Genomic DNA, 26,494 nt, shown 5'->3' on the forward strand with positions numbered 1-26,494 from the left:
CCGGGGTCATTGCAAATCACCGATGTTGCTATGCGGCGTCGCCCTTCATCTCAAGTTGTTGGAAGGGGAGGCAGATGGACGGACTGCATCACATTTCTCAACAACAACCAAGAGAAAGAAAATATCACTTGCCTTGCTCTTAGGTGGCCGTTCCACGCTTGAGGATGTAACCTCCCCCTCACTTACCGACCTTAATGACAGTGAAAAATGAAACCGCGTGTACCTAATGGGAGTTTTGGAAAAGCAATCGTCACCGAAGTTAACCTGTCGGTAAAGAGGGAGGAAAGGGTTACATCTAAATGAAAGGAAATGTGCTAATGAAACTGGTGGAAATTAATTTTGAAAAGGGGTAAAGTTAATAAAGAAAGTAAATGTGCAGCCGTTACGTTAACAATTAACTAGCGGTAATTAGGTATTTGAGATTTGGGGGAAATCACAGTCGCCAGTCCTAAGGACAATTACTATAGTAACTGAAAAAGAAAGGTTATTACACATATAATTAGCACTAGAAGCGTGGCAACTGAAGGTTGACACGTGTAGTGTGAAAACTGAAAGTTTGTCAGAAGTAATAAATTTCGCTACACCCTGACTTAATTTAGCAAAAGAATTAATAAAACCGGAAAATCGAAAGTTAATTTAGTGACTGAAGTTAATAGTGAGCTTTCTTTCTGAAGCACATCGAAATTCAGTAAAATACGGTTAGTCTTGGACTACCTCAACAATCATTTCAAAAACTACTTGAATCTACGCAATTTAGAAATAAGAGATTTAACTTTGAACTTGAATTAAATGATTCCGAACAATTAACAATAGTAAAATTTAGTACGTACCAAGCTGAGCTGCAGTCACAGGTAAGCTAAAATATGGTAAGAAAACTCGCACTCTTAATTTGTGCTTGTGTAATCTAAATAGTGTAGCCAGCTATAAATACTTTAACCGAATTTTGAAATTAAAGCAGTGAAAACGAGTTAGCTATATTACTTTAATGCTGGCGTTTGAATTTCAACGACACTCGGGTTCATTTCGGAAAAGGAAGGGACTCTGCTTGGTAATGCAATTGGGACAATGAGCAACAAAAGTTCATGCTAAGTTGCTGTAATTATAGTGACGAAAATGGAACAGTTTGAAAAGCTGAGGTCTGCCATACAGTTCTAAAACTTTACGTGCGTCCAGTCTTCCTCGTCGGTTGATTGAAGGTTTGAAGCCGTCGGTCGAGGAGGTGGCGACAGTCACTCATTGTCGGCCGTCGCTGTTGCAGAAGCTGGATGTTGGCGCGCCTTCTTCTCGACACGGTCACCAGACGAAACGGGCTCTTGATGTGCGCTAGTTAATGTTTCCCGTCCGCGACACCATGTCAGAAACTATCAACGCAAGTCGAGCGCAATTACATGCTGCCAAACCCCGAAAGCACGGCAACTCGCGGGAGCGTCACACAACACACCTGCTCCACTCGCTACTCCCGCCACACTCTCTCTGCTCCGCCCGCGCTCCATGCGGCAGAGTTAACACTACCAAAGATCCTACACACTTTGATTCTTCACACGACCTATCGACGTAATCGTTCGATAGCAGTCTTCCCTAGGCAAGACCCAGCGTAAAAATACAAATAATATTTACGAAACAACCAATTATACATCGACATAAGCGCATAAATATATATATACAAACAGTAAAACAATTACAATATACAAAGAGACACAAATGTCATTCTTGAGGTAACAAAGCAAGGGAAAAAAATAATAGTACAATAGATGGAAATAGGAGGATATGCATTTCCGGCGTTACACGTGCCCCACATTGTCTGAGGATGTTCGTGTAACGTAAACAGACTCAGAAAATGTCCCAAAAAAGAAACAGCGGAAATGCATATGCTCAAAACATCAAAAAAATTTAGCATTCGTCTAATTAACCATAACCCAATTTTTAGACAATAATAATTGAGTGGAGACACTCCTAATCTTATTCCACTCTGTCATCTTGCACAAAATAAAACAGGTTGACAACATATCAAAATTCATAGAAAACATAGAAAATGGTTTAGCTATTCCAAAATCATTAAAATTCGTAACACTATAAGAAATGGAATACTATTTGCAAAATTAATCAGAGTACATGGTCATAAAAAACAGGTATATCAAAATACGCAAACTAATGATTAATTACATAGAATGCACATTTTTATGTAACCTTTTCATAATTAATTTTCTCGTCATGTCCAATTAACGCTAAACAAGAAAATAATATACAGCAGATCGAAAAAAACATAAATATTGACAGCAGAATTCTTTCACATCAGCTGTCCGGGAAGAAAAGCAACTCCACGTTCCGTACTCGCGAGTACAAAGAATGCCGACAGCGGCACAAAAGCCGACAGCGACACAAGAGCCGACAGCTGCTCCGCCTCGCCAATATTGTTGCGCCCGCCTGTGCGGCACGCTTGATCTCACTCGCCTGTGTAACGGCATTTGCAGAACGTCCGTTTCACTGAATTCTTTCGGAAAAACTCACTCCCGAGTAATCTCAAGGAGTCCATAAACACTATCACAGTGGATAACTCAACACTGTCCATCATCACACACATGTACTAGCCTGAAACTTAAAACAGCGTCTAAGTACATCGGCAATGACTAATAAAAACACACATTCATGAAATATTACAGAAAGTTACAAAATCATATTTACATTCCTTAATCTACTGTGACTCAGCTGGAAACTTAAACTAGCAGCTTGGATTTTTCAGATGATTACTAATCAGTTACTCTTAAATCATTTAGTCAAAATTAATTACTTATTAATTACAACTTCTTTAATGACCTCTAGGTCAGGCAAAAGCATCGTAACATGGCACATCCTTAAATCTTACACTCTATATTTACATACTGTACAAATTACCCATTGTGTGGTATTAATCGATCCTAGGTTGGTACAATTTCAAGTCTACAATATTCCGTATACCTAATCGTTTTCCAGAGCTTGGATACTCTAAGCAATAAGCATTTGTGTGAGGTATACCAATGACTTTATATGGTCCATTATAAACAAACTTAAATTTAGAGATTTCATTGTCTATCTCGCTCGATTTCTCATGAGCTTTTACAAGTACTAAGTCTCCGATTGCAAACTTAGCAAAACGCGCTTTAGCGTCATGACGACGTATGCGAGCATCGGCTTTTAGCTTCATTACTTCTCGCAAACGATCTTTTTTCACACCAATACTAATGTCAATCCGTGGAGGGAATTTGATTATCTCTTCCAATTCACTTTCTACACTTTTGTCAATGCCAAAATTCCTCACGTTACGGCAGTTCAAATTCATACCTACGTCAATGCCATCCGGCCCGTTAACAATGTGTATAGGCTGGTATTGCCTATGCACACAGTCTCCTGCCTCGTCAAAACTAACTACTATTGTTTTATCTTGTGATGTACATGTCAAAGTTTTGCTTTCGCAATTAATCACTGCACGGTACTTTAATAGCCAATCCAACCCGATAATTACTTCCGTAGTTAAGTCTGGCACAACGACGAACTCTTGTTCAAATCGTGCCCCACATATCTCGAAGTTGACAAAAATCTGTTTTGTGACCGGTTTACTGGCCTTCCCAGTAGCACCGATAATTTTCACTCCTGTTACTGGCATAACTACGATGCCAGGTCAGTCTTTCAGTAACTCAAATATTTTCCCAGATACAGCACTCAATTCTGCACCGGTGTCAATCAACACGTTTAGTTGTAGGTCATGCATATTAACAGACACTACTATCTGTCTACACTTGTCCTCGACTGTTTCTTTATTTTCCCACAGTAAATCCTCTTCTATATCCAGGTCATCCCAGAAAAAAACCATCCGGCTTTGATCCTAAATCCGGCTTATCTGGCGGCTTTTTCAGCCTCTGTTCACATACAGTTTTAATTTCAATGCGTTTGTCCTGAGGCTTAGTCTGTAGCTTCGCCTCCAATACCGAAACCTTTTCCTGTAACTCGTCAACTAGTGAGTGTTGCTTTGCTATCAATTCACTAATTGTCAACTTCGTTGATTCCTCTTTGGTCAGATTGATCTCATCTGCCAATCTACCTGGAGAAATGTGCCCAGTAGTATCTGCAATTACTTCCTCTAGATCTGCGCCACCCACACTGCTATCGTCTGACCGTATAACGTCAGCTCTAACCTCATACACGCTGTAATCTACGTGCTTTTCTACCAATCGTGTCCGGCTATCACTGAAATTTTCGTAATCTTTCTCCTTAATACTTTCGCAATGTTTAAACTGGAGGTTTGCGTCGGATGGGTCGGTTACTTCTACCACTACAACTTTCGGTAAGGTCTGCCGGTTAGGGCCAGAACTTTCCGTTACTACTTCAACATCTAACTCCTGCGGGACGAAACACGACGAATCTTGCTCGTGCTCCCCATTAACATCAACTATTTCTGGTAAAGTCTGCCGGTTAGGGCCAGAACATTCTATCATTTCACAAACACTATCTTCCTGCGGGACGAGACACGGCAAATCCTGCCCGCGCTCCCCATAAACGCTTCTCCCATACAGACCCCTATAATCTCTTAGTTCGTCGTATAAGCGACCGAACTGCCTTAACCAGACCTCATCCCTCTCTGCATCCCCTCGCTCGATGACGGACGTTTTATCCGACATCTGATCTTCTCTCAACACTTGTGAATCATTATTAAACTCAATCTCCAGTTCCGCTGTGGGTATTACAGCTGCCACTTTATGATCGATTTCCGGAACACTACTTAAATTGTTCTCACTGACAGCGAATGTATTTTCTACTGCCGTGTATACAGCTGATCTACTACTTGTGGGCGCACTCTTTTCTCTTAACACTGGCACACTCTCCCGCCGTTGATTATTCCATACGGAATTTTCATAACGGCGACACCTGGGTTTTCTCTTGTTATTGGGCCGCCAAAATTTCTCCACGCCCGCTCGGCCCCTCACCGGCGCGGCTAATGGTTTCCCTGTCTCGTCCCAGCAGATACGCTGCCCGGATGCTGCTGAGGCGGCTGATCACACCCTCTGGCGTTATTACTATTCCGTGAAGCCCGTATCACGTTAGTATGATACTGGTTTCTGTCATTCCTGTTATTATTTGCATTGTACCGATTGTTATTACGGTCCGAACCATTATTGTTATTGCTGCGGTATGCATTATTCCCATGGTTATCGTTGTTACGGTTGGGGTGGTACCCGTTGTTGTTACCACGGCCTCTACCACTGTCGCGATTATTGCGCCAATTGTCCTCGTCCTCAACTCTTTCCAGGAAATCATTGATTGTCCTGTAATTGCTTCCTACGTAGCGTTTTGTATCATCTGGAAGCTTCTTGTAGAGTTCCCAGACTATTTCGGATTCCGTGCGGCAATCACGCAAATATTCCAACTTGCGGATCCAGCCCTCACAAAACTCCCTCATCGAACCGCGCGAATTCGCATCGAAAGGCCTCGATACGACAAATTCGCGCCAGACACTTTGCTGTTTTTGCCCTGACCAGTATTCAGCCAGAAACAAATTTTTAAACTCGTCAAAAGTCAGGTTCGTAATGTTGAGGTTTAAGCCCCAACGCTTGGCATCACCAGCCAGCACATCAATAACCGCATTAATTTTTCTCTTATTAGTCCATGATCTGGGTAAAACTCTTTCACAATTTTTAATGAAATCCGTCGCGTGTATACCGCCTTTTTTCAAGGGGTCGAACCGCTCCTCTTTCGTCAACAATTCCGAACTATGTGCACAGATTGGCACATAGCTCTGTTTTTCGTCAAGTTTCTTTTCTAATTCCGACACTCTCTTAATTACTTGGCAAGTGGTTGTCGCAAGCGTTTCCACTTCCCTCTTTTTCTCTTCGCAGGTATTAGCCTGCTCCCTCACTTTAGTATCTACTTCGGACACTAAAGCCTTTAAAGTTTCCACTTTCTTTTGATCCTCTTTTTTCACTAATTGAATTTGTTCCGTCACCTTATTCTCGATGATCGGAGCAACTGACTCTCCTACACTTTTCTCGATTCTGCTAATTTCGGAATAAAAACGAGTATTTATGCTCGCAATTTCCGCCTGAACGCCTATCATTTCCTGTTTAAGATTACCGATTTCGGTATTAATTACAACAATATCTTCTTTGATTTTATCAACTTTTGTGTTAACAACTCCAACATTGTTGTTAACAACGTTAATAGCTTTGTTCTGATTGTCTAGCATCCGTTCAATTTTTTCAGACTGAGCTTCTTGCTTGGCAGACTGAGCTTCTTGCTTGGCAGACAGAGCTATAATTTCTGTCGATTGACTCTTGATTTCATTAATCAAAACATTCAATAAATCAGTTAAATTCCCGGAGACTACCGGTTTTACTTCCGTAGCTGGTTCCTCTATATATGTTCATCATCAAGGGGTACAGATTTGATTTTCGCTTCCGATTCCGAAACATTTTCTAAAGTTTGGAACTACATTTCTGCTCTTTGTTGCGTTTCGGCGGTCGCGTCTTTCATGCTAGCCGCCTGCCCCTGAACAATGGGAACCGCCGTGCGCGTTTCCCACTGTTCGACCGATTGTTCCGTATCCAAGTCTACCAAATTTTGGTAATTGTTGCCTTCACTCATTTTAATAATTTTCAATATAAATGACAAATCTCAAATATAATTAGGATTACTTCCACTACTTATTCTCACTGACGTAACGGCCTGTATGTAACCAGTACTTTGTTACGAGATTTGCACAATGCAAAATTCGTGTCCAGAACAACCTCAAATTGAAGATTGTCCTGTCACCAGGTCGCCACGTGTAACCTCCCCCTCACTTACCGACCTTAATGACAGTGAAAAATGAAACCGCGTGTACCTAATGGGAGTTTTGGAAAAGCAATCGTCACCGAAGTTAACCTGTCGGTAAAGAGGGAGGAAAGGGTTACATCTAAATGAAAGGAAATGTGCTAATGAAACTGGTGGAAATTAATTTTGAAAAGGGGTAAAGTTAATAAAGAAAGTAAATGTGCAGCCGTTACGTTAACAATTAACTAGCGGTAATTAGGTATTTGAGATTTGGGGGAAATCACAGTCGCCAGTCCTAAGGACAATTACTATAGTAACTGAAAAAGAAAGGTTATTACACATATAATTAGCACTAGAAGCGTGGCAACTGAAGGTTGACACGTGTAGTGTGAAAACTGAAAGTTTGTCAGAAGTAATAAATTTCGCTACACCCTGACTTAATTTAGCAAAAGAATTAATAAAACCGGAAAATCGAAAGTTAATTTAGTGACTGAAGTTAATAGTGAGCTTTCTTTCTGAAGCACATCGAAATTCAGTAAAATACGGTTAGTCTTGGACTACCTCAACAATCATTTCAAAAACTACTTGAATCTACGCAATTTAGAAATAAGAGATTTAACTTTGAACTTGAATTAAATGATTCCGAACAATTAACAATAGTAAAATTTAGTACGTACCAAGCTGAGCTGCAGTCACAGGTAAGCTAAAATATGGTAAGAAAACTCGCACTCTTAATTTGTGCTTGTGTAATCTAAATAGTGTAGCCAGCTATAAATACTTTAACCGAATTTTGAAATTAAAGCAGTGAAAACGAGTTAGCTATATTACTTTAATGCTGGCGTTTGAATTTCAACGACACTCGGGTTCATTTCGGAAAAGGAAGGGACTCTGCTTGGTAATGCAATTGGGACAATGAGCAACAAAAGTTCATGCTAAGTTGCTGTAATTATAGTGACGAAAATGGAACAGTTTGAAAAGCTGAGGTCTGCCATACAGTTCTAAAACTTTACGTGCGTCCAGTCTTCCTCGTCGGTTGATTGAAGGTTTGAAGCCGTCGGTCGAGGAGGTGGCGACAGTCACTCATTGTCGGCCGTCGCTGTTGCAGAAGCTGGATGTTGGCGCGCCTTCTTCTCGACACGGTCACCAGACGAAACGGGCTCTTGATGTGCGCTAGTTAATGTTTCCCATCCGCGACACCATGTCAGAAACTATCATCGCAAGTCGAGCGCAATTACATGCTGCCAAACCCCGAAAGCGCGGCAACTCGCGGGAGCGTCACACAACACACCTGCTCCACTCGCTACTCCCGCCACACTCTCTCTGCTCCGCCCGCGCTCCATGCGGCAGAGTTAACACTACCAAAGATCCTACACACTTTGATTCTTCACACGACCTATCGACGTAATCGTTCGATAGCAGTCTTCCCTAGGCAAGACCCAGCGTAAAAATACAAATAATATTTACGAAACAACCAATTATACATCGACATAAGCGCATAAATATATATATACAAACAGTAAAACAATTACAATATACAAAGAGACACAAATGTCATTCTTGAGGTAACAAAGCAAGGGAAAAAAATAATAGTACAATAGATGGAAATAGCAGGATATGCATTTCCGGCGTTACAAGGAGATTCATTGTTATGAAATGCTTTTACGTACAGTATCAGTGGGGTGGTGCTCCGTCTTGTGAGATATTTGAATTTTCGACTTACTCAGGCAGTTGTGGAAATGGCCATATCTCCAACATATGTAGCTAGGTAATTTCTATAACTATCTTTTCCGCAATAAAAAAAGAAATATTATTGGGGAATGGCGCAAACACACAAAGCTTTGTAGAGTTTCCGTCTTGCTCCACTACGGTACATGGCTACTCTGGACTCGATGTTCTTACGAACGTAGCCTCATCACTGAACAATAATCGCGAAAGGAAATTCTTTCCTGCTATATTCCAGCCCAGAATGAATTCACCAAAATCGACCCGTTGTTGTTTAATAACATCGTGAAGAGTATTACAGTAAGTGAATCCTGAATGGTTGAAAAAGAGACGTGCCGCGAAACACATAAGGAATAATTTTAGGAACGGGCATTTCTCAGCTGGCAGGGCGAGTGCAACTCGGTGGACTACGTGCAAAATTCTGTTGATTACGCCGTACGTGTTGGACGAGCATCCGGGGTGACTTGTGTAATACGTTTTACACAAACAACCAGAAACTGCTGGTGCCAGCGTCGAACTCTTTAAGCTGAAGTAGGGCAGCAGCTAACTCTGCACAGTTGTAACTGAATTACGCCTGGTGAAACGGAGAAGGCGAAACGCCTATTGATGCAGTGCTATCGCCATGTGGACCCGACGGGCCTCGGTGTGTTAAAATTTACCCAAGACATAGCCTTGTGAAATCAAATGAGCCTCTTTCAAACAGCTCCGTAGAATAATTTTCGTAAACATGACTTTTTTAGTGGAGAAGAAAGCAGTATAATACTGTTATGGCACATAAAAGAATAAATTCAATAAAAAATAACGTACGTCAGTAACTTATTTTGTAGTACTAAAATCTTGGATAAGAGACCAGTTTTTAACGTAATTCAATCGAATTTTTATTTTTGTGACTAACATGTAATATTTTACTGAGCACTGATCCATTTAAAAGTTAACCGACACCATGCTCAGCACAGACGAAGTTAATGAGTATATAGTGTGGAATATAACACATGAGCTGTATACTAGTATCATAAGCTAGCTCTCACTTTCACAAATAACGGAAACCTCCTTCTACTTTTCATCACACCACCGGTGTATATCGTGACTGATATTCTTCCTCTTACATTATGCTGGAGTTATCGGCAAGTTATTTGTTCCGCATGAAACAAAGAAACAAAAACAGTCCCAACAGGCCTTAAAGGCCCAACCGCACCGACCGGCCGCCGTGTCGTCCTCAGACCTGAGGCGTCACCTGTTGCAGATACAAAGAGGCATGTGGTCAGCACACCTGCTCTCCCGGCCGTTGTCAGTTTCCGTGACCGTTGCCGCTACTCCTCAATAAAGTAACTCCTCAACTAGCCTCACTAGGCCTCAGTTAGCCTCACAAGGGCTGAGTGCACGCCAACTGCTAACAGCACTTGGCAGAGTCGGACGGTGAACCACCCAGGTACTAGCTAAGGCTGACAGCGCTGAACTTCGGTGACTGGACGTGAACCGTTGTTACCAATGCGTCAGGGCCGTAATTTTAAGATTAATTAAGATTTATGTAACGTTACAGGTTTAACTGCAGATCGTCCAATGCGTTCATCTATGTTGCGGCTCAAACACGACAGACCGAGCACGGCGGCACTGTGATAAGGCACTGGACTGGCATCTAGGAGGAGTTATGTTCAGATCCCCGTCCGGATATAATTGTTTTCCTAAGTCGATTCAGGTGAATACTTCCGTGATTTATTTGGAAAGGTCCCTGCCGTTTCTCTAACCGATACATTCCCTTTCCCATTAAGTTGCACTTCTTTTATGACCTGATCATTCCTTCCTCTTTCGCACGAATCAGGATAAAACAGTCTTATACTGATTTTTAATACCTTTAGATATATTATGTTGACGACAAGACAAGTAGTCCGAAGCAAATCATATTACATTGGCTACGAAACTCGTTGTCCCATTTGAATGGAACACTCTCAACACGACAGCCCTAAAAAGAGTATGATTAGATATTTTCGAATGATCTGCCTGATACTTGAGTTATGTTACTATGCAACAAAAAATGAAATTCCATCGACACACCGTTTGTGTCTAACGTAAAGATCTTTTAACCGTGCACTCGGACCGCTCAGTCGACTGGTAAAAGGGAGGAGCAGGAGAAAATATTTTCTGTACTACATTATAATTACCGAATAATCTCATGTCAAGCGTTCAAAAAGAATGATCTAGTAAGACAGATTTACAGTTTCTTGTTATTTAGCACAAATAATTAGTTGTACAACTGCACATCAGACACAAATATTGATTACAAGTTATTCAAAACACTGTAGAGGGATCGGTACAAGAATTAGACAAACAAAATACCACGACACTTCAACGATGGTTACATAGACATTCAGTGCTATGCCACGTGAAATAAATCGGAATTTTAACATACATTATGTATCATAAACCACTGCACAGTGATCCACAATAACATCATTTTGAAATTGTGTAATTATAAGACGTAAAAACGATTTTTATGTTCTTCTGATATTGATGCTTACGAAACTGTTAACAAAATATACAAATTTTCATTATCTCCGGTTCAAACACATTTCTTTGACCTCTGAGGTTGGCTGGAACTTGTTTGTGTATTTATATTAGTTTGCTACGTATGTGAATGGAATAGTAACAACGTGCGTTTTGTTTCTGTGACAGGACAGACTGAGCTTATTCACGTGTGTTTGGGCGCCCAGCGTCGAACCGGAACACGAGTCGGCGTTCCTGACGGAGGAGCCGTGGAAGCTGGTAGCCGAGGGCCGCTACAACCTCGTCCCCTACATGTCCGGCGTCACCGACCTGGAGCAGCTAGCGCAGACCCAGCGTAAGGAGTAGCAGAGCAGCAAAATAACGGCTTCGAATGTCTTAAGAGCTAGTGCAAGATACTGCAATTATAGTTTATCTAAATTGTTAAGGCATTCGTGGCCACTTGTTGACAAACTGCCTAATTGCTTCTGCCTCGGGTTCTTCGGCCCACGTTCGTCTGATGATTTTACTGGCTGGCAGTTTCCAAGCTTCACCCGCTATTGCCGGTGGTGAACTGGAACCGAGCTCGCGGCCGCCGACTATATGTACCTGGCGCACCAAGGTCCGAAGGTCCGCAGTCATTTCCGGTGCGGTTCTCCTCTTGCTACCTGCGACGGTCATTCGCTGCAGTACGGGAAGCCAGGATCCGTTTACCTTAAGGCTTTCTTCTTTCTTGTTGAAGCTATTCCCGTGTTTGTGTATTTCTACAGCTTCTTTGAACAAGCGGGTGTGATAGTGCTTCTCTACAGCCAGAACTTCCGTGTCGGTGAATTTTATATCATGGTGGTCTCACTCAGCCACGGCCTATTTCTCCACCTGCCCCAACTGGTGTCGATTGATCGTCCAGTCATTCCGACGTAAACTCTTTCGCATGTGCATGGTAAGCTGTATATTCCCAACATTGCAATTGGGTCCTTTTTATGCTCTGCCGATCTAAGACATTCTTTGATCTTCCTTGTCGGTCTGAAAATTGTCCTTACGCCATATTTGTGCAATATACGGTCGATTCTGTCCATTAGTCTGAGAATATATGGCAGAAAGGCCGTACCCGAGATTCCCAACATGCCCGAAAGTGGCATCCATATGCTTACGATATCTAATACTTAAGCTTCTTCCGGTCTGTCGAAGATAAAAACGGGGGCAACTGTCACAACACATCTAGTAAATTACTGATTTTTCAAGGTCTAAGCTGGTAATTTTAGTGCTGTGGATAATGTGATGTTGCAAAGAGTTACTGGTGCAGAAACGTATTGGAACCGCTGTCCTTTGAAAATATTGGCATCTTCGTATTAGATTGTGTTTAAGAAGGGAATGGATGCAAATAATTACGTTGCTGGTGGTTCCTAATTTACTGCGCGTGATTTACCATATTTAATTTTATTGTATTGTTGGCGAATTATTTGTAGCTTGTAGCCATTATTTGTAGCTACTGTTTTGATAATATTGATTTATTTCTCCTTGACAGATGGACTAAGAGGAATTTTATGTGTATGGTTTAACAAGGATCTGAAATAAGCCATTCTGTGCTGTGTTGAATGGCATGGAAAATTATTTAGTATTACACCTGTGGTGATGGATTTTCTATGAATTTCGAAGGCATGCTTTTGATTCAAATTTTTTATTCTAAGCTCAAGATAACTGAAACCTTCGTTCTGTTTGATGTACGACGGCGAATTTCATATTGGGGTACATGTTACTCGTGGCTATCTGCAAATGATTCTATTCCATCTACTGTACCACTGAACAAGATGATTATGTCATCAACATACGTTTTGCATTAAATCAATTCATCTTTCAAACGGGTATTGGCCCTGAAAAATTTATTTTCCAAATGGGTAACGTAAATAACAGTTAGAAGACCAGCAAGACTGCTTCCCGTTAGTAGACCGTCTGGCTGCGTATAGATTTCCTTTTGGAATGAGAGATAGTTCCGTAGTAGAATTACTTTTAACAACTCTGTGAGTTCATATATCTGTGCCTTGCAAAGCTGCTTGTTTTTTTCTTAAAATGTACTGAGTCGTTTCAATAGTTTCATGGACAAGTATATCCGTGCACAGGTTTACTATGTTGACTGATGCAAATCTGTGTCACTGTATGGTATGGGGGCGTCACTTACTTTAATAAACTCTTGGGGATATCTGATGGAAAAATTGTCATCAAATTTTCAACAGTTGCTAAGGAAATCTCTTAGCGTCTTAAGATGTAATATGCAGGACTGTTACTGGAATCAACTATGGGCTATATTGGGCATTGAGAGTTGGAAGGTATAAAGTTCATGACTAAGCTACGAAGAAGATTGCATCAGCAATTTCTTCAGAATAACATGAAAGAAATGACGACTGGCCCCCACACTCAGGCTCAGTGCTTTATTTCCGCCATTTCCTCGTCGCCTATCTTCCAAACTTCACAGAAGCTGCCAGGAAGTTTCGTATCACCGCACACTCCACCGTATAGTGAAAATTTCGTTCTGGAAACATCCTCCAGGTTGTGCCTAAGCCGTGTCTCCGCAGCATCCATTCTTCCAGGAGTTCTAGCTCTGCAGTTTAGCAAGAGAGCTTCTGTGAAGTTTGGAAGGTATGAGCTGAGGTGATGGCGGAAGTAAAGCTATGAGAACGGAGTGTGAGTCATTCTCGGGTAGTCCAATCGGTAGAGCACTTGCACGTGAAAGACAAAGGACCCGAGCTCGACTCTCGGTCCGGCACACAGTTTTAATCTGCCAGGAAGTTTCAATATTAAAGCAGTGATCGAATAATGTTTTTGTAATCACTTCTTTCGCGGATATACTGCTGTTTCTGAGGATGCTTCCAGTGAATCTTAGTCTGGTAGCCGACTCACGGGCGATTAATTTTGTGTGGTCGTTCCACTTTGAATTGTTGCGTAAGCATACCGCCTGATGTTTAACAGATGTGCTTGCCTCCAGTGATTCTTCCACAACCGTATAACGTGCCTATTTATGCGCAGTCCTAACATTTGTTTATGTTGCCAGTCCTGCACCAAGTGTCGATCCTCTGCGGGCTGCAGGCCATTTCGCTGAAGTTTCCAACGTTGCGGCTTCTCTGTATGCAACAAAATCATCCGTAAAAGCCTCATACAACTTCCGTCATTGTTCACTAGGTCGTTTATATATATATATATATATATATATATATATATATATAAACTGCAAAAAACATGGAATCTTAAAAACAGATTTTCACGTATTCCTGTTACGGCGAAGAAACAATTCCATTTTATAGAAACCGTGCAGTGACTTCATAATTTGATCCTTATTTAAGTTGATCAACCGAGGCGCTACTCTTGTGAAATTTATTTTTAATGTACAATTTGTGTACGTGAATTTCTTGTTTAATTTCAATACGAATCAGTAACTCCAATATTTTCGACTTGTGTGCAATATGCAACGAAAACCAGAAGCAGTGATATCATTCATGTGACAACAAAAACTACAGGGTGTTTCAAAAATGACCGGTATATTTGAAACGGCAATAAAAACTAAACGAGCAGCGATAGAAATACACCGTTTGTTGCAATATGCTTGGGACAACAGTACATTTTCAGGCGGACAAACTTTCGAAATTACAGTAGTTACAATTTTCAACAACAGATGGCGCTGCAAGTGATGTGAAAGATATAGAAGACAACGCAGTCTGTGGGTGCGCCATTCTGTACGTCGTCTTTCTGCTGTAAGCGTGTGCTGTTCACAACGTGCAAGTGTGCTGTAGACAACATGGTTTATTCCTTAGAACAGAGGATTTTTCTGGTGTTGGAATTCCACCGCCTAGAACACAGTGTTGTTGCAACAAGACGAAGTTTTCAACGGAGGTTTAATGTAACCAAAGGACCGAAAAGCGATACACTAATGGATCTGTTTGAAAAATTTCAACGGACTGGGAACGTGACGAATGAACGTGCTGGAAAGGTAGGGCGACCGCGTACAGCAACCACAGAGGGCAACGCGCAGCTAGTGCAGCAGGTGATCCAACAGCGACCTCGGGTTTCCGTTCGCCGTGTTGCAGCTGCGGTCCAAATGACGCCAACGTCCACGTATCGTCTCATGCGCCAGAGTTTACACCTCTATCCATACAAAATTCAAACGCGGCAACCCCTCAGCGCCGCTACCATTGCTGCACGAGAGACATTCGCTAACGATATAGTGCACAGGATTGATGACGGCGATATGCATGTGGGCAGCATTTGGTTTACTGACGAAGCTTATTTTTACCTGGACGGCTTCGTCAATAAACAGAACTGGCGCATATGGGGAACCGAAAAGCCCCATGTTGCAGTCCCATCGTCCCTGCATCCTCAAAAAGTACTGGTCTGGGCAGCCATTTCTTCCAAAGGAATCATTGGCCCATTTTTCAGATCCGAAACAATTACTGCATCACGCTATCTGGACATTCTTCGTGAATTTGTGGCGGTACAAACTGCCTTAGACGACACTGCGAACACCTCGTGGTTTATGCAAGATGGTGCCCGGCCACATCGCACGGCCGACGTCTTTAATTTCCTGAATGAATATTTCGATGATCGTGTGATTGCTTTGGGCTATCCGAAACATACAGGAGGCGGCGTGGATTGGCCTCCCTATTCGCCAGACATGAACCCCTGTGACTTCTTTCTGTGGGGACACTTGAAAGACCAGGTGTACCGCCAGAATCCAGAAATAATTGAACAGCTGAAGCAGTACATCTCATCTGCATGTGAAGCCATCCCGCCAGACACGTTGTCAAAGGTTTCGTGTAATTTCATTGATTGACTACGCCATATTATTGCTACGCATGGTGGATATGTGGAAAATATCATACTATAGAGTTTCCCAGACCGCAGCGCCATCTGTTGTTGAAAATTGTAACTTCTGTAATTTCGAAAGTTTGTCTGCATGAAAATGTACTGTTGTCCCAAGCATATTGCAACAAACGGTGTATTTCTATCGCTGCTCGTTTAGTTTTTATTGCCGTTTCAAATATACCGGTCATTTTTGAAACATCCTGTATATGTAAATGTCTTCGTCAGTATTTCAGTGTAAAACAACAGCAACCTTTCTAAATTCTTTTCAAGTACAATTTCAGAGATATTATTCTTGATGTGATTACCTTCTAGTGAAATGATGAAACACTCTTCCGTCGATCATTGTCAAAGCTATGCTTTAATTGACTTAATAAACTTCCTAAGAGCAGCATATTCTTTTCCTATGCATTACGATCAAATCGACTACATATTTAATAGTTTCGACAGCTACGAGGAGCGTTTTAGTTCTAATCACTCTGCAAACGTTTAGATTAGAAAGTTCATTTACTTTTTTCAAGTCACAGGTCTTGAATTTCTTCCTACGATCGAAACGAGAACTATGCTTGGAACCATTTTACTCGTGTCGTCATTATTACATTTTAATTCCTACTTTGATCAGGAAAACGATCGTACGCCATTTGGAAACAACCTGTAAACAAGGGTCCCCAGAAAAGCTCTGGATGAGGTTAGCGCGTGTCAGCAGTGTACGTGCGAGCTAATAACATTACAGTTTTACATTTCGAGTACATGCGGAAATTATTATACCTTTTGTATCAGAACAACGAGAACACTTTGATAGGACGGATAAAAGCTAGAAATTATTTGTTCACGTGCAGATCTATCATAATACTGACTCTTAGATAGTTTGTTCTCGATAAAAATCTGAAAGGATAACTTTAAAATATGCATGTTTCTCAGAGGCCTTGTCTAAGAAAGCTCCCCTGTCTTTGATGCACTGCCTGCAGTGATGTTCTTTATCTACTTTGTCCCATTTAATTGTCTGAAACAAAGTTCATTTGCCTAAAGAAGGACAAAATATCAATTCTGTTACGTTCCCCGATGGTTTATGTTCTACTATGTTTAACCTGTTCATCCTAGAACTAAAAATGCTTTGCGCATCCTCATCGCCTGTGAACGATAATGATAAATTAAATGTAATGAGTGGATGTATGGGAATAATCAGCGGTGTTAGGACATGAAATAACCTATGATTTATGAAGACTACATGACATCATTACGTGTCATAGCTCAATTGATAACATGTCAGGATATCTAATTCACTCCACGTATACCATATTATCAAAGGTATCTGGACACCTGTTAGTACAGATTAGTATGGGGTGCGTCCACTCTTCGCCCTCATGATGGCTTTCATTGATGTTAGACGCTGGGTCTGCAGCAAAGTCGACTTTCCAAGTGATCCCAAAGGCGTTCCATTGGGATGAGGATGGGACTCTGGCCAGACCAGTCAATTTCAGGAATGTTATTGTTCACAAACCACTGCCTCATAGGTGCTGCTTTATGAAAGGCTGCATTCTCATTCTGATACAAACAATTATCGTCTCTCGAAGTGATTCTGTAGTGTACGCAGTGTACAGTGAAGGAAAACGTGTTTATATGCTCCTGTATTTTGCGTTTTCTTAGGTGCAGTAAGGGACCACACCCTAACTACGAATAATACCTCCACATCGTGATACCACCTCCTTAATTCGCTGTCGGCACTACATATTAAGGCAGGTAACGTTGTACAGGCATCTACCAAACCCAAAATCTTCAGTCGGGTTACCACAGGGTATAGCGCGACTAATCATTCCACATCACTCGTTTCGAGTCACGCACTGTCCAATGGCGTCGCTTTTACATCACCTAAAGCGTCGCCTGCTACAGAAATACTGACTTACGAGGAGCTTCTCGACCATTATAGCCCACTATTTTGATCTTCTTACGCACAGTCATTGTGTTACCTGGGCTGCTGGTAACATTTCAGAACTTCCGAATGATTCCTTTTGCTGATTTAATGCGATTCTTTACAACCACCCAACCACCCTGTGCAATGCTGGACGGTCCCTGTCCGTCATTACATGAGATCTGCCTGGTCTTGGATTAGTTGTAGTTGTTCCTTCGCATTTTCATATCACAGTCACTTCAACAGAAGTCTTACTTGGGCAGCTGTAGAAGGACTGAAATGCCCCTGATGGATTTGTTACTTACTGACTAATCCAGCTTCGAAGGCAATGATATCTTCTACCGATGCCTTTTGCTGCACTCCTCGCCTTCATTTACATTGGCAGGTCTGCCACTCCTGACCCACATAGTGGCGTCCGGATGGTCTTGGGCAGAGAGTGTATAAGAAATCTATGGCCGGGTAAGCCGTGCTCCACCGCAGACTCCATTTCTCTGGTGGTGTTGTTCACACATTTTCTGGGGGAAAACCTGTGGTATTACTGTTCTGAAACCATAAGTGGAAGTATGATTCACAGGGTAAGTTTTAGTCAGGTCCGGAGGCGAGCTCAGACAGCCTAACGCTTAAGGCGACTGTTCTCTATTAGCAGTTTCCCTCTCTGGCACAAATTTTCAAGTGTCTCAACGTATTAAAAGAACAGGAATTCGAAACTAGTGGTGCTCTTTCTCTGCCTTCTTTGCTTGGTGACTCCTACGTCTGATATTGGAAAGCAATACATTAACAATAAATTTTTGCTATTTGCCTTGATGCACTTTTGGGGAGAAGTCTCGTGTAAGGAAACAAAGAGTAACTGTGAGATTCGTTACGAACAAAACCCTGAAGTAAATATGAGGACAAGAACTTACATCAATCTTCAAGTGATTCTAATCCATTGATAGAGAATACACACAATGATAGCGAGAGAAGGCTTAGAAAAATAAGATTATTTGTGCTCGTGAAGTGGTACAGTATTTGTCGTGCCTTGCTGTAAGTTTCTACCACTTCAGAACTTTGTGCTCTTTCAGTAACAAAAGCGGTTTTGTTTGACTACAGCGGGTGGAGTGTTGTCCACACAGGAACAAGTGGACAACCTGAACGAGAACTTTGAGGAGATAGTGGCCTGTGACATCCGCCTGCCGACGAGGTCGGAGCAGCTGAGCGCTGCGAGACTCGTCAGGCAGTTCTACTTCAACGACAGCGCCATCACGCTGCAGAACAACTACACCACCGCCTTGGTGAGTCACGCCCACTGGACTCTCCACGCTGCAGACAACACTATCATATCTCATCCTAAAGCACAGTATTGAAAACGCAGCTTACACATCTGCACATATGTGCTGACATGATATTTGAAAAAGCAAGTCAGTTGAATACTCGTTTCGCCACAAAAATATGCCATTGGCTATAATCAGTCCTAATATCAAACACCAATATTAACTGATATAGACATCATATATGAAAAGGTTATGGGTAAATTTGGAGAGGATCTGGAGGCCAACAAGAATGGGAAACAACTCTTGGATTTCTGTGCCAGTATGGGCTTAGTAATCACAAACTCCTTTTTTAAACATAAGAACATTCACCGGTATACTTGGGAAGGCAGGGGGACAAGATCTGTCATTGACTATATAATAACAGATCAGGAATTCAGGAAGGCTGTGAGGGACACACGTGTATTCAGGGGATTCTTTGATGACACTGATCACTATTTAATCTGCAGTGAAATTGGTATTGTGAGGCCGAAAGTGCAGGAGGTCAGGTCCACATGCAGGAGGATAAGGATAAGGAAATCAGGCACAAGTACACAACAGTGATCTCAGAAATGTACCAGTTAGTTGAATGTAGTCAATTACAGCCATTGGAAAAGGAAAGGACAAGGTACAGGGACACAGTACTAGAAGTGGCTAAAGAATGTCTTGGAACAGTAGTGCGTAAAGGTAGGATGAAGCAAACAGTTTGGTGGAATGACACAGTCAAGGCAGCCTGTAAAAGGAAAAAGAAGGAGTATCAAAAATGGCTACATACTAGAACTCAGGTAGACAGAGAAAGTTATGTTGAAGAAAGAAACAAAACCAAGCAGATAATTGCAGCATCCCAGAAGAAATCTTGGGAAGACTTTGGAAACCGGTTGGAGACTTTGGGTCATGCTACTGGAAAACCATTCTGGAGTGTAATTAGCAGTCTTCTAAAAGTAGGTAAGAGGAAATGTCAAGTATTTTGGTCAGGTAAGGAAAACTGCTGGTGAATCCTGTTGATGCCTTGGGCAGATGGAGGAAATATTTTGAAGAGTTGCTCAATGTAGGTGAAAATACGATCAGTAATGTTTCAGATTTCGATGTACAATGGGATAGGAATGATGACGGAAATAGGATCACATTTGAGAAAGTGGAGAAAATGGTCAATCGACGGCAGTGCAAAAAAGCGGCTGGGTGGATGAGATTAAGTCGGAACTCATCAAATACAGTAGAATGACAGGTCTTAAATGGCTACACAGGATAATTGAAATGGCGTGGGAGTCGGGACAGGTTCCATCAGACTGGACGAGAGCAGTAATCACACCAATCTTTAAACATGGAAATAGAAAAGATTGGAATAACTGCAGAGGTATCTTTAATCAGCGTTGTGTGTAAAATCTTCTCAGGTATTGTTGAAAGGTAAGTGCGAGTATTAGTTGAGGACAAATTGGATGAAAATCACTGTGGGTTCAGGCCTCTTAGAGGTTGTCAGGACCAGATCTTTAGCTTACGGCAAATAATGGAGAAGTGTTACGAGTGGAACAGGGAATTGTATCTATGCTTTATAGATCTAGAAAAGGCATATGACCGGATTCCTAGGAGGAATTTATTGTCTGTTCTACGAGATTATGGAATAGGAGGCAAACTTTTGTAAGCAATTAAAGGTCTTTACATAGATAGTCAGGCAGTAGTTAGAGTTGATGGTAAATTGAGTTCATGGTTCAGAGTAGTTTCAGGGGTAAGACAAGGCTGCAACCTGTCTCCACTGTTGTTCATATTATTTATGGATCATATGTTGAAAACAATAGACTGGCTGGGCGAGATTAAGATATGCGAACACAAAATAAGCAGTCTCGCATATGCGGATGACGTAGTTGTGATGGCAGGCTCGATTGAATGTTTGCAAAGTAATATTTCAGAGCTAGATCAGAAATGTGAGGACTATGGTATGAAGATTAGCATCTCCAAAACGAAAGTAATGTCAGTGGGAAAGAGATATAAACGAATTGAGTGTCAAATAGGAGGAACAAAGTTAGAACAGGTGGACGGTTTCAAGTACTTAGGATGCATATTCTCACAGGATGGCAACATAGTGAAAGAACTGGAAGCGAGGTGTAGCAAAGCTAATGCAGTGAGCGCTCAGCTACGATCTACTCTCTTCTGCAAGAAGGAAGTCAGTACCAAGACTAAGTTATCTGTGCACCGTTCGATCTTTTGACCAACTTTGTTGTATGGGAGCGAAAGCTGGGTGGATTCAGGTTACCTTATCAACAAGGTTGAGGTTACGGATATGAAAGTAGCTAGGATGATTGCAGGTACTAGTAGATGGGAACCATGGCAGGAGGTCAAAGAAAAACTGGGAATGAACTCTATAGATGTAGCAGTCAGGGCGAACAGGCTTAGATGGTGGGGTCATGTTACACGCATGGGAGAAGCGAGGTTACCCAAGAGACTCATGGGTTCAGCAGTAGAGGGTAGGAGGAGTCGGGGCAGACCAAGGAGAAGGTACCTGGATTCGGTTAAGAATGATTATGAAGTAATAGATTTAACTTCAGAAGAGGCACCAATGTTAGCACTGAATAGGGGATCATGGAGGAATTTTACAAGGGGGATTATGCTCTAGACTGAAAGCTGAACGGCATAATCAGTCTTAAATGATGATGATGATGATTATAGACATCTTTAATTGATTATAAAATATGGTAATATACTTTCGTCAACTTACTTTGAGTCAAGAGCAACAAAAAAGTTTCGTGAAATACAACAGAGTAACGTAATTGTTTTGACGCTAGCCATCATTATCTTGATTCATCGAATTGTGTGCATGTATCTGCCACAGATGTTCCTTTTAAATGCGTATCGGGACTGAAACCTTGTGAAAATCTTCATGACATGCTATACAGGATGTTAAAAAAGTGTCAAATATTTTGAGGTGTGGTAGTACCGATGAAGACAAGAGAAAAAGTCCAATAAAGATGGACCTTAAAATGAATACCGTAAGAGCTGTGAGTACTTGTTCATCTTTGATGGTGCGAAACACTATCTTCTACAGCAAGCTTTTTGTTTTCCATGTTTTAGGATGAGGTAGTATGGATCACAATTAAAAAGAAATGTCCAGTAAACATGGGATACAAAAGACATACCTAAAAAACTATGAGTACTTGGTCAATGGAAGAGATGTGCTTCCCAGTATTGAAAATGACGAAGTGTTCATAGCCCTAAGGTAGTGCATTTTAGAGCTCATGTTTACTTAACATTTTTTTCTTTGTAGTCCATATTATCTCTTCCCAAAATAAGGAAAGCAAAGATCTTTCAGTAGAAGAGATGTTTCGCAGTACAGAATAAGAGTTGCTCATAGTTCTTAAGGTATGCATTTTAGAACCCATGTTTTCTGGACTTTTTTTCTTGTTTCGGTAGTTATTACCACCTCTCAAAATATCCGATACTTTTGTAATACCCTTACCCTGTATATCTTAGTACACTGTAAAATCTTCAAAAATGTTATGGACCTAGAGTTTAAAATAATAAATTTGCTCTCAATAGGAACAATTCAGTAATATAATTATTCCAGGCTCACAACAGTGTCATTTGTTGGCTCGTCGTCTATAAAAATGCAGCCATATTTCAGGGACTGACTTTTTCATAGAGTTTATTGTAATGTGATATTTTTCTTCTATTTCAATAAATTTCGTATAATATTAAGGTAAATCAGCATTTTCCTCTAAGCTGTAGCCTCGTCATTGCCTCCCCCTTTTTTTCGACAGTGTTAACCCGCTCGTTGTGCTTTCCAGTTTGACTCGCACCTCTTTTTTGTGGAGGGAGTGGACACAGTCATCAGGAGTATGGCTCGTTACTCCCCGCTGCCCGTCTACTACTACCAGTTTGCCTACAATGGACCCATAAGTCAGTTCCCCGGAGGACCAGGTAAAACTCCTGTATTTCATTTACTTGCTTATTTAATGAATACATATTGTTAATAACATAACTGTCCAAAATTTTCAGTAGGTTAACGTATTGCTTCTTCTCATGGATAAAATGGTAATAATAATAATAGCCTATTTAATTTCAAATTACATGTACTGCTCTTGCTGACTAAGGAATACTATCACTGACTTTTGAGATTTTGGCCCCGTCATTTAGTATTTCATTCACTGCAGAGAACCCATGAAATTAAAACAAAAAATGTTCTACAAGAGACATGAAGGGGGAAAAGGGAGAAAATAGTACAAGATTGTATCCAATTTTTTTGAAGCCAAGGGACGAGAAAGGTCTAAGACGTTCATATTGACACTTGTGGAACGCAGAAACACTTTCCTTGGTTTCTTCAATCAAAAGTGGGTCTGGTTCAAATAGCCTCGTGATAGAACGAAGGAAAGCAAGGAAAAAACACTGAAACCACAGTACAATCAAAATCAAAATAATTGTTAAGTGATCGAGGGTAGTATAACGTAATGAGGTAATGATTCGGTCTGCTACAGAGTATCCAGCCAGACGCCAGAAAAGGGTGGTGATCGGTTCAGAATACAAGAAGTTTCACGTGCGATACAAACGTTTCCTCTGGAGTTGAGTGAGAACCAGAGCATCAGCAGGCATAGCGACGAGTGGTATATCGGTTAACAGGAAGTACTTACGCCCCGTTTACTGCTTGGTTAAGTGTACTCTTTCTTTCCTTAGTTGTTGTATGTAGCTTCCGTTCATTGTGATACAGGGGGGAGTCGGATTGCATCGGCCAGCAGACTGAATAGGACAAAAGCTATTTCTACACTCTAGCCCTAGTGGAAGCACCGAAAGCTCCACCACGCTGTGAATTGCGGAGAAGCAACACCGCGTGACTTTTAATCAGGAGAACAGTGATTTTTTTCAATACACAAACCTAACTTTGAAGTGTTGTATTTTGATTGCAGTAAAGTAATATTGCATTTTTACTATATCTTCAGATACAACTGATTATTATCTGTATTGCATGTCGTGACAAATACTAATAGTGGGAACAATAACTAACGCAGCGGTATGTTCGGATTGCATCGGACAAAGCAATTTCAGGCTGTACCAGGCAAAACAGATATCATAAAAACTTAAGCATTACTATTTTTTTCTTTAACAGACAGACAGGGAGACGTCATGACGAAAATTGGATGAAAATAACATGAAGAATGTCGTAGAAGAAGAAGGAGACTTACTGAAATGACAATAAGCGAACGAGTAAGAAATAATCAGATCCACGAAATATATTCGTTGACAGACTTAAGGCTATACGTGAAGACAAAGAGGTGATATGAAATCTGTTTTCCGGAAACATTCAGTGATGAACGATGTAACCTCCCCGCAAAGAATAAAAATGAGAATGTGAGCCAAGAGTAACCTTCCCATAAAACATAACAACTTACAATTAAATGAATTTTTAAATATTGTAACCTCTGAACAAAATTGGCTCCCATTTATAGTCTCTGTGCAAAGAATGCATTCACACTTAATATTCCCACAAAATTCTTTTCTTATTTAATGTCAAGTTCGGAATAGAAATATTCCTAAACACCAAAAATAATAAAAAAAGTTTAGTAACCTGATAAATTTTATGAGGACAGCAGCGCTGCCCTTCGGCCCTGTATTCTGAATAAAAAAGCAAAAATTCTTACCTCAATAAAAACCGCAATTATATCTGCTCTTAAGTTGAAATTTTTCGACATAGCTTCGTGCAATGCTGGCGTATATTTTTTTTTATTATTGGAAGGAATGATCATGCATTTGAAATATTCTTTAAATTGAAATGAATGCTTTTCTTTAAAAGAGTTGCTTTATATTATAAAAATTATTATTGGGGCATTTCTTTGAACAAATTAAATTACAATTAACATACATTATTAAATATGCGCAAGGCTGCTTCTTTACCTTCTACAACAATACTCATCTTCCAGAGTCCTGACCAGAGTCGCGAGCAGAGCACACAGCCGACGCATGCCGACTCCCGCTGACTACTACTACCGACTGACTACTACTACTGTCAATTCGCGCGGTCAAGCGCAGACTAGCAACAGCTAACGATAAACTACTCTCTGGTCAGAGATTCTGTCATGCCTCGCCCATCGCCGGCAATGTATACGTCTTTCATAACCCTCCACTAGGGGGGTAAAAATTTGGCAGCGATGGTGAGTCATTTGGACTTGCCATGAGCAACAAATTTTTCTTAATTATCTAACTTTACAATCACAGAATATATACAGATATGTAGGTGCAGAACATGAAGTAAAATATAGTGCACATGCACTGAGTACAGAACATATCAGGCAATGACAAAATGTATACACAATGAATACAAAACATATTAACAAATGGCAAAAATGCACACGCACTGTAAAACTCTTTGACATTTTTACAACAAATAAACATAATGAGTACAAATCATATTGACAAAAGTGAACACGCATTGTAGTTCAGAACATATCAGCAAATCACAAAATGTATACGTAATGAATACAAATCATGTTAACAAAATAACGAAAGTGCACACGCACTGTAGTACAGAACATTTCTGGGAGTTACAAAATGTATACGTAATGAGTACCAATGGCATAAAGTGGACACGCACTGTAAAACTCTTTAGCATTTTTACAACAAATAAATATATCAAGGAGTGAAATAAAGTGCACACACACTGTAGAAGTCACATATCACAAAATGTATACGTAATGAGTACAAATCATATTAACAAATGGCATAAAGTGCACACGCACTGTAATACTCTTTAGCATTTCTACAACAAATAAACATATCAAGGAGTGAAAGAAAGTGCACAAGCACTGTATAAGTCTTTATCATTTTACAAGAATTTAAACGCATTGTATAAGTGTTTACCATTTTACAAGAACTAGGAAAGGAATGGGAAGGATTGCGTCATGGTTGTAGCACTTTAGGTTGCACGCAGCTGCACTGAAAGTCATATCTTTCTATAGAAGCACAACACCAAGTGAGACAATCTGAAGTTCTTTTCCTTGAAGTATTAATCAGTGTAGCCAAGACACTGAACCGTCGTAGTAATATTCATGTTATCATTTTGGTAGTACATTAGGTACACCAAACAGTGGGACTATTATAACATCTCCATCGCTCAAGGTGGTGGACAGCATGTCGTGTCAACACCACGTTCTTGTAGAGTACACCAACGTAGAATTAGTCCAAAAACCAAATATAATGCTCCATGATCATGAGGATAGACAGGACAAATGGATATTGCAGTAATTTATGGTAATTAGGTCAGAAGGTGAAGGACATTAAGTCACATAGTAGTCTTCATTGAGAATTACACTAGTCTAACAACTGATTTGAGTAATTGGTGGCACTCATCACCCAGTTACTGAACATTTCTGTACCATGTATGTAGTATTACAGAATAATGTTCATAAATCGTTTGTTTACAGAGAACATTGGCGCTCATTGCCCAGGTACAAACCATCAGAAGTCATCATTCAAAACAGGAGCTAATAAATGG

General features: G+C 40.8%; 1 protein-coding gene across 2 annotated transcripts in view; it reads left to right on the top strand.

The window, feature by feature from the left end:
• Positions 1 to 26,494, top strand: part of LOC126162245 (esterase FE4-like) — a 218,748-nt gene that overhangs the window by 168,877 nt on the left and 23,377 nt on the right. For both annotated transcript variants that reach the window (XM_049918621.1, XM_049918622.1), the window contains 3 exons: positions 11,173 to 11,338; positions 18,827 to 19,008; positions 22,800 to 22,932. In XM_049918621.1, the coding sequence (XP_049774578.1) occupies positions 11,173 to 11,338; positions 18,827 to 19,008; positions 22,800 to 22,932 (481 nt within the window). The remainder of the gene's footprint in view (positions 1 to 11,172; positions 11,339 to 18,826; positions 19,009 to 22,799; positions 22,933 to 26,494) is intronic.

The sequence above is a fragment of the Schistocerca cancellata genome, chromosome 2, assembly GCF_023864275.1.
Source record: "Schistocerca cancellata isolate TAMUIC-IGC-003103 chromosome 2, iqSchCanc2.1, whole genome shotgun sequence".
NCBI lineage: Eukaryota > Metazoa > Arthropoda > Insecta > Orthoptera > Acrididae > Schistocerca > Schistocerca cancellata.